The 10,148-nt window shown below is 39.5% G+C and overlaps 1 protein-coding gene across 1 annotated transcript; it reads right to left on the bottom strand.

Moving 5' to 3' along the window:
* Positions 1 to 3,298: 3,298 nt before the first annotated feature.
* On the bottom strand, positions 3,299 to 7,568 carry BCCIP (BRCA2 and CDKN1A interacting protein; the record flags this gene model as incomplete). Its single annotated transcript, XM_009875832.1, has 5 exons — positions 3,299 to 3,476; positions 4,823 to 5,010; positions 5,527 to 5,625; positions 6,731 to 6,811; positions 7,494 to 7,568. Coding segments are annotated over 5 exons (621 nt in total), but the record flags the coding sequence as incomplete, so codon positions are not given.
* Positions 7,569 to 10,148: the final 2,580 nt, after the last annotated feature.

Raw genomic sequence — 10,148 nt, 5'->3', positions numbered from 1 at the left:
GGTTGGTCAAACATGAGTTCCCCTTGGCAAAACCATTCTGGCTGCTTCTAATGACCCTTGATATGCCCAGGGACAGCACCAAGGATAAGTTGTTCCATCACCTTTCCAGGGATGGAGGTGAGGCTGGCCGGTCTGTAGTTACCCAGGTCATCCTTCCTGCCCTTCTGATAGACTGGGGTGACATTCGCTTTCCTCCAGCCTTCAGGCACCTCACCTGTTGCCCACGACTTACCAAAGCAATGACTCCTGCCAGCTCCCTCAGCACCCGTGGGTGCATCCCATCAGGGCCCATGGATTTGTGGATGTTCAGTTTGCCTGACTGATCTCTAACCAAGGCAAACTCCTCCTTTATCCTGACTTGCTTTGAGGCCTCAGGGCTCTGGGGCTCCCAAGGACAGTCTCCAGCAGTATAGGCAAAGAAGGCATTCAATAACTCTGCCTCCTCTGCATCCTCTGCCACCAGGGCTCACACCTCGTTCAGCAGTGGCCCTGCACTGCCTCTACTGTTAGTTTTATTTGCCATATATTCGAAGGAGCCCTTTCTGTTGTCCTTGATCTCCTTCGCAAGGTTTAATTGCAAGGAGGCCTTAGCTTTCCTAGTTGCCTCCCTACATCCTGACTACAGTCTGACATTCCTCTCCAGCACCCAGCCCCTCCTTCCATGATCTACACACTCTCTTCCACTTGAGTTTGCTTAGCAGATCGCTGGTTAACCATGCAGGTCTCCTGGCTCTTTCTTCACTTCCCACCCGTTGGGATACACTGACCTTGAGCTTGGGAAGAAGTGGTCCTTGAATATTAACCAACTCTCTTGGGCCCCTAGGAGCAGCGCTCCTCCCCTGATCGGCTCGTCCACCCTCAAGGCTTTACATTTTAATCTGGAAGAACCATCACATTAATGGAGTGGTGTCGCTCAAGAACAAATAATTTGAGCAACTGAGACCTTAAACCTGGAATCAATTTCAAGTCTGGTTACAACAGAGCTTTTCTTCTGCTCCTTCAGTAATATTTTAAGGAACTGAATAAAGCACAGGGAACTGACAAGTGCAAAAAGGCTTCTCTCTGTTTTATATGGCTCTTAAGTGTCTGCCTCACCGCATTTAATACTATTTTATGGCAATCTAATTAACATTATGTGTGAACAGGGAGGTTACACACTCCAAAACTAATTTAACACATATACATTATTAAGTACAGAGACCTACTTAATCTAATATCCTCCACAATGTTTAAAATGAATTTGGTAAAAACATCAGAAAGACTGTTAAAAAGAAAAGCTTGTTCAGTCTGAGTCTATCCACTTGAGTTGAAAATTATTGCAATTTAGACAAATGCACACAATTAGTCTTTAAAATGCCACTCAAAAATAACAAAACATAAATACAAAACAGGCCTTCTAGAACATAACATCCACGGGCACCTGGGCAGCACAGGCTTCCCCCCTTCGGTTTTTCAATAACACCTTTACAAAGAGTTCAAGCTCAGCTGGTAAAGCTGCTGTGGCAGGAACACAGAAAGAAAAACCCCAACAGCTACTGCACCAAGGCTACAACAGTATTCCCTATGGCTAACAATGAATTCACCCACTTCCATTTTTCTTCTTCCCAAGAAATAGATTTCCAGCCATACCATAACCTCTAACAGAGACTGTCATGAACGATTACACACAGGAACCTCTGTCATTACTCATACGATGCATGTGTAAGGACTTTATCCCATAGGCACTGCCAGAAATGAAAAATAACAGCCTCCTGACAAAGCAGTAATATTGTAGAATATTTTCAAAGCTTTGCGGAAAAAAACCAAAACCAGAAAAACCCAAACAATTAAAACTTCTTTGCGCTTCAAAGTACATTTTTAATTTCATTTTATGCACCTCCCCTGATTTGAGTTGAGATCAGCAGAATTGTGCAGACAGGTTGCTTTAGGAAATGGGAAGTATTATTTTCATCTCAGTGTTTTAGCACTTTTTATTAATATACTTGTCCTGAGTGGGATAGAGACAGAAAAGCGAAGTCATAGCTACTTGTTTGAATCTTCGTAACTTTTTTAATCTGAGTTTGTTTGTTTTTTAAAGTAACAAGTATCCAAAAGGAAATAGATCAATCAGCTTTTCACACAATAACACCCACACCACAACTACAGACCTTTGCACCTGTGAGGTTTCTTGGGAAGAGATCTCAGAGAAATGCATTGAACTGCATTACCAAATCTACATAAAGCTCAAATAGCCATTATTTTTTCCTGACACAGGACTATGTAGGGGCAAGGAGAAGAAATCTGTGTATTTAAGTATTAATACGCATTACTGAGACTCTAACAATAGAGATTCCTCCCCGTTGTTTTTTTTGAATCTTTATTTATGATTGGTTAACGTGGTGACATATGATTAAGTTCGAGCACCCATGCAAGTTTCTGCCTGTTGTCTGAGCTGCCACTCTTGAACCCTGGTGATGCAGATCATGTTAACTTGAATCTTACTGACAGATACTCGAGCTAACCTGCACTTCCCACATTTCACACACCCACTGTGTGAACAGTATTTTCTGTTCAGCTGACACGGCAATTCAACAAGTCTTTCACATCTCTTACAATTCAGATCAAAGAAGACAATCGCATCACTCCCCAAACAAAAGGAATTTCAAACTTCTGTAAACTCAGGTGGCCTGGGACAAGCTGTTAAGTGCAGTATCCAGATTTACTACTGTTTGTTCGTCCTAAAATCCTGGATATTCCATTCAGAGTGTTTCAACAAGTCTGACAATTATCATATTCAGTTCAATCTCTTCAGCGTTGCGGAAGTATGAGTAGAGGGATGAAGTCTGTTAATCCTGTGAGGCCTCGCGACAAAGTAACATCTGATCTCTCCTCTAAAGTCTCTGCTTATTTCAGGTATCTTTTAATTTTCCATTATCCTCATAGCACTTGAGACCTTATTAGGTAGTAACACTGCCATGGGCAGCCTCCACCATACCCTCTTACAGTCAAGTTAGCTGTGACCTGATACAGATAATGTGTTACTAAATCTACACCAATACAGAGGTTTAATTTAAGAATTTAGATTTACGGATGGCACACGTCTCCGTGATTTGCTAAACGCAGAAGGTGCCGTGTTCAACTTGCAAAAATAGGTTGCTTGCTCATGTCTCAACACCACCCTAAAAAAAGCTGTATTTAACTGAAAAGATATGTGACTGTATCTATTTAAAAGCCTCCCTTGAATTTAAGGTGAAACACCTTTTGTGCTGATACGTGAAGAAAAATAAACATTTTAAATTAGGAGAATCACTAATGTTACCTCATAAAAGAATTCTTCCTCTGCATTTGCAAACATTAATTCCTCCTTTTGCTGATTCTTCCCTTCTCCCCTCTTAGAATTGCTCTTTGCGGCTTCTGTAAAGGTCTTGCTGATGAGAAGGTAGTAGTGGCACTTTCCACAAGGTTTGTTTGTTCTCTGTGCCTCAGTCAACTCTTTCCTAAAGATAAACATTTACACATACAATTTAAAAATACATTTATATACACAATTTAATGCCTCAACAAGTGTATAAGTAAACTTCATAATGTATTAATACAGAAAGGCTACTCATATTACAGCCTATTCTTTTCCGAAATAGAGTAAATATCAGGAAATAAATTTTGCATACACATTCCCAATATTTAAACATACTATTTGTATTTTAAAACAATAAAAATAAGGATGTCTTTCCACACCACACACCATAATCCTTTTTGCACACAATCTTATTCATGGTAGAGAGTCTGTGAAATGATTCCAAACTTAATGCTCCTGAAAATACATCACACTATCATTTTCATGAGGAAAAATAACTGAAGAGCCAGAAAATACTCTTGCCCATCCTTGTACTAAAACATGCTATCACTGCAACACTCCAAAACCTTAAAGACAAACAAGCCAAGATTTGAATTTCAGTCGTCACAAATGTTCTACTATTGACAAACCTCAAAGCTAAGCTTTATTCTCTAAAAACCTTCCTGACCAACTCTATCTACATATTTTCTTTCACACCAAAGTAGTAATTCCTTAAAGGTCTATTTTCTTGTTTAAACAAGCCATGACTGCAGTCAACTCCATCTGACTTCTAAACTCACCTCACATGAGAGAAAAGAAAGAAAAAGAAACAAAAGAAGAAAAAAAAAAAAATCTTTGTTCCATTACTGCAGTTCCTCATCCAACATAATTTCCTGGTTCTCAACACAGCACTAAAACTTTAACATGCTGCACCTCAGTGGATTCATTTACTTACTGTCACCCAGCCCATGATACAAATCCACAAACTATTAGAGATCAACCAGCATCTAACCTGCTTTACTCATTTACTTGAAACTAATCAAAACACTGCATATGCATCTCAGGGGCCAGAACTCATCTACCTTGTAAGCCTGCCCCTCAATCCAAATCTTCCATCCCAGAGCCAGACATTAACACCTGAGCAGAAACATCCCAGTTGCGCATTATCAGCATGCTGATACGTGCCAAAGCTCTCGTTTTTAATTTTCTAGATCAATACGAAAATAAACTGCAGTACAAACTACAATATACATAGTTCTTTCTGCATCAGCACAGCACATATTCCTAATTTTTTTTCCTCTAGCCTAAAGAGTTTGAAAACCCTTAAGATATAAAAATATTAAAAAATTAACTGAAGACTTTATATGAGATTAACATATTCCTCTATGTCCATGTCTTACTTATATCTATAGTATCACCTCTGATAACATATACATAAGATTTCAGAAAAAAATATCAAGTACTATTCAATATCATGTCAAAAAAACCCCTAAACCCAAACAAACTTACTGGAGCTGCTGGTGCATGGGCAGAGCAATCTGCGGGGGTACATTAATGAATCTTTCACTCAGTATAAGACCCACAGGCTTAGTAGTGTCATTTAGGAGCTTATCCAGTTGTTCAACTGCATGCTGTTCACAGCTCTTCTCACACCGACTGAGAACCAGCTCTTTGATTTGCTCAGCACACTGTGTCCCCTGGAATCATAAGATGTATTTTCTTTACATTACGAAACAATTACTTACATAATAAAACCTTGAATGCGAACTTCTGCAGGCCTGGTGGCAATTTCCTTAAGCAGCCTCTAAAGCACTGTACAATTTTCCCAAAATTATTTATCGACCCTGAAGTTGAGGGCAAACAAAGGTTCTTAACTGACAGGAGCGCAGCTAGCAGCTGCAACACCAGTGCGCCCAACAGCAAAACCCAAAAACTGTGAGAGGCAAAAGTGAAGAAATACAAGAAGCTGACAGATCAGCTACCTTTGAACTACTTATTAGACCTAGTTTTAAGTCGCTGTTCCACTCGTTATGTTTGACCTTCAGTGAGTTACTCAGGACTAGACCCAAAAGAAAGTTAAGTGCTGTGCAACTTTCAAGTCCTCACAGTGGAATTCAAAATCCTGATCCAGCTGTCTAGGCTTCTTATACAAGGCAGAAAAACAAAACACAGTCTCACTCATTACTGTCCAGATGTTAACCAGGAATACCAACCTTCCTTTCCATTAAGTTTAAGCAGCTTATAAAACCAAAGACTTCATCATCATCATCATTATCGTCATCGTCACTACTGTCTTCTTGGACTTCTGCTTGCTATGTAATGAAAGAAAAAGCAACAATTCACACAGACATTCTACTTCCACTCGCCGCAGCAAGAAATGTGGGTTTTTTTACAGAAGATGCTCAGCAGATGACAACCATCTAGGTAATCTGTATGAACACACAACCTACAGATGCTGGTTACAGTTATAAAAGCACCACATCACTGAATATCTCTGTGTACTCAGAGCCAGCTACAGAGCACACCAGGTCATCTATCTTCTACAGCAGGATCTCTCCAAAGGCACTAAAATTTCATAGCTCACATATAATAAGCAGCATCTAGGTACAAGGGGCAACAGTATCTTAAGTAAAACCAATTTTCTTCAGTTTCTAATGTACGGAAATAAACTTGCAAAGTCTTAAAAAGCACAGAGCAACAGAGCTTTGCTAGAGAGTGGAACAAACAAAAAGCTCAACGAAACTCAGCGGAAAACCTGGGGGTCATGCAGTTGTAACGTAAGGATCTTGTTAAACTTGGGTGGAAAAATTGTTGGCACAGGACAAAAAGGGAATGTATAGCAATGGCACCACGCAACCATGTCATGGTGTGCAGCTTGTTTGGGTCTGAAAGTAACATGGCCATGACACAGTGAGCACCAGACTGAACAGCTTCCTTCCCCACGAGTAGCTCAGAGGCCTCTGCAGAGCGCTCCCCTGCCACAGCAGAACTCAGGACTCATTTTGGGATCCTTTCCTATGCCCAAAGAACGCTGCACAAAAGGAAATTGCATGGAGGGTATTTTTGGTCTCTATCTACATGCATCCAGAGAACGTAGGGAAATCACAAGGTCCTTTTTCTTATGAAGATGGTAACAAATTTCTCCACAGCATTTTTAGCGTTATTAGTCTGTGATGACAAAATTCAGAAAGAAAAGCAAAAAGCCTTTCACGCATAAAAAGCAACCAAAGTAACAAGTCAAATTCCTTGTTTGGTTGAAAGCAGGCATGGAAAATTTTAGCTCCCATAGAAGAATTATTCTCAAAGCAGCAAGAATGCGTACAAATTACAAAGACAGGATCCTCCTCTGAAAGTCTGTTCTGTCATCTAAACATAAAAAGTAATGTACCTAACTTATGAATGTAAAATCTGTCTTACCTTGATAACACTTCCAATATGGTTCTGTTGTATTAATATATCAGTTAATTCAGCAGTGTTAACAGGAGCTTTTAGAAACAACTGGAAAATAAGAAACAAGTATTAAGAAAGTTTAGGCCTGATAATAACAACATGGGCCACTTAGTACAAAATAAAGTCAGTGATTTCTCTAAGTTGTTACACAATACTCTGTTCCATTTTTAATTTCCATTTAGTGAGTTTATGTAATTTTCCTCAGTATAACACCAAATCTAAAAATCAGCTTCTTGACATACTTGCTCCTCAACTGTCCCCAAGCTGGCATTTTGCATACCTGGTACCATTCTAAAATTGGTACGATCTGAATGCTTGCTGAGCATCAGTTTACAACAGAATCAGCCAAAAGAAGACTGAAAGCTGTCACACTGAACAGGCACATTATCTGTTTCTCTGATTTTTAAGGCTTGTAATTTATGAAGAAAACCCTCCAGGAAGCTGATTAACATTGAACGAGGTTTTCTAGGCAGCAGCTAACACAATGAAGACGGAAAGATTCCACACACTGTGGAAGAGCAGCCCCACAGTTCATTGGGTGAAGTTCCTGAAACCATGGTTTAGGAGACACATGTTCACTGTGGCTGTAATTATTTAATCTTCATCAGCTGGAGCAGAGTAAAACTATGAATCAATACATATAATGCAAACTGATGATTTTGATAAATAATATCTGAAGAGATATGCAATCAGTGGACATATCAACCAAGCTAACAAGAACCCAAAGTACCTGTTGTAATAATTTCTTGATCCCATTATAGTCATTGTCTGATATGGAATGTGCTTCAAATTCAACATTCACTTCCTGTGAAGAAGTAAAATAAAGAATATCAAACATACTTGGCAAAAAGCTGTATCAAAACAAAGCTAAGCTAGAAGAAACCTGAAGACAAGTAATAGCATCAGAAACAGAACTCATTTCCATATTTCAGTAATCTCAGCAATTGTTACGGTTATTTCTTCTCTAGAGAGCATCTGTGAAAGAAACTTTTTAGAACTAGCTGACAAACTGTGTTGTGAACAGACCTTTAATGCTTTGTTTCTGCAATCTGGTTCACACCATTATGTTTACCATAGCCACACAGACTTACTGTAGAGAGGTTTGATCCGGGCAGTTAAACTCCTAAAACTGCAGGACTGGAGTGGAATGCTTGGCTAAAGATGAAGATCGCTGCAGACATTTAAACAACTACATCCAAACCTATACTTCTGTCATTTCCTCAAATCTTAATGGTAACATTAACCCTGCTCTGGAAATCTGTTCAGCGGGCACACGACGACACCATGTCACCGCAAAACAGAACGTGAATTTCTGCTTCTCCTTCCAGAATAAACGCTGCGCACCCACCAGAAGTTTTTACTGATATTCTGTGTAATATTACTGCCTGCCAAGGTGGCCTTGCCTACCTATTCTTCTGTGAACTACTGCTCAAGATCATTCAAATTTACTTTGTCTTTTAACTGTTAGTTTGGATGCCACTTTCTGAACAATCTACGCAATTGAGCCTTACTTTTGTCACTCACAGACCTCTCCAGTCCCATATCAAGGTCATGGTCTTTATCATCCACTGGAAATACGGGCCTGTTTACAATGCAGAAAACAAGTAAACAATCATTTGGCAGGAAGGCAGAGAGGGAATAAAAATCAGGAGATTTCAGATTCTTTGGTCTAGTAAAGCAAGGAAGCTCGAAAGAGGTAACTGAGAACTCATTACTTACTTGTGACGCTACCTATGCAAGAGAACAGATTGTACCTTTGCTGTACACAGCATTCACTCTGGGCATCCAGGAACCTTCTGACTGCTTTAAAATTCACGGATCTCACTAAATGATTAAGCCAGTAAACTCTGAACAAAACATCACTTACAATGGCTCTGAGTACTGTGCAAATCACAGCCATAAAACTGATATATACCACAAGAGCACTAGATGTGCTAACACTGGTCTTGTTTAATGGCTTTTCCACTACCTAAAATAACAGTCTGCTATGAGAGAGCTTACAAACCCCCCATCTTTCATCCATTAAAGGAAATTTTTAAAAGAGCAAAAACGCAAATCAAGACTCATCACGTATTTTGGTGTGTCCTGTCTTGCTACTGTGTTCTTATTCTTATCTTCCTGTGTTGCACTCAAAGCAAGAGCCTACAAAGCAAGCTGTTATACGCAACAATACTCCGTACAACAACACAGCAGTGAGCAAAGCACCCTCTGAGCAACTGAGTCTTACCTGACAATCATATCATTGTTCTCAGCTTGACACAACTACCACATGCCCCTTTCTTAGAAGAAAATATCTGCATAAAGGAAGAGATTTTCCCTTTTCCACCTGAAGTAGTAAGAGGCGAAGGGAAAAGCTAATGCGGCAAAAATAAAAATGCTGAGAATTACAGAGAAACAAATTCCCTTTAAGTATGTGACTTTACAAATGTCTACGTTTGTAGAGTTATAAATGTTCAGTATAGTTCTTTATTTCTTGATTTCTTATACAATAATTGAGGGAAACTCAATATATCTTTATCTGAAGACTTCCAAACTGAAATAGATGTCTAACAATGACACACCAGCTTCAAAGACTGGACTACTAAACTAAGTGCTATATTGCAAATAACATCCAGTGCACAGACAACTGAAAATAAAACACAGCAGTGCACACGAGTGGAGGACATAGAGAAAGCATCCCCAAAATCCCTATCACTGAAGATTCAAGAAACTTCATCCACAAACACAATAAAAACCTCTGTCCTACTTACATTACGCATGAATGCTGAGAACTTAGAAAAAGAAAAGGATTATTGTCATTACCTTTAATTTCACAGTGTCTAGACACTAGTGCAACATCTATCAGTGCACAAACACTGAACAGTGCACAAAAGTACTAGCAGTGTTATTCAAGAACTTCATAAACATTCCGGCTCAAACTAAGTCAGTACCAATTGTAAATGTACTTTTCCATCACGTTAGTACAATTGATAACACATTTTAAGCCTACTTGCTTCATTTGCTAACGTACGCTTATGCAGGCCTCGTCTAAGAAGAAGGAAGATAATTAACTCAAAGTTAGCAAAATATTTGAAATCTACCAAGTCGAAACCCACAGAATTTTGTTCTTTATGACTTTTTTAAACCCCGTGAAAACGGCATATGGCCTTATTACCGAAGCACACATCGCTTCCTTGCCTACAGCGGAGGCCTCCTCCCTCACTGCTGCGCTTCACAACCAAGTAACAACATCTTCACCTGCGTCCGGGTGCAGATATACGACGAGAGAGCAAGCTCAGATTAGAAATTAAAATTTGACTCCCATTAAGTCGGGAGTTTTTATTCTCACACAGAAAAAAGAGCACAGTGGGAGCTCTGTTCCCAAGCGGCTGCCTCCAGCCCCACA

The sequence above is a fragment of the Apaloderma vittatum genome, unplaced genomic scaffold, assembly GCF_000703405.1.
Source record: "Apaloderma vittatum isolate BGI_N311 unplaced genomic scaffold, ASM70340v1 scaffold27830, whole genome shotgun sequence".
Taxonomy (NCBI): Eukaryota; Metazoa; Chordata; class Aves; order Trogoniformes; family Trogonidae; genus Apaloderma; species Apaloderma vittatum.
The sequence above is the reverse complement of the archived record's forward strand: the minus strand, read 5'-3'. Positions and strand labels throughout refer to the sequence as shown.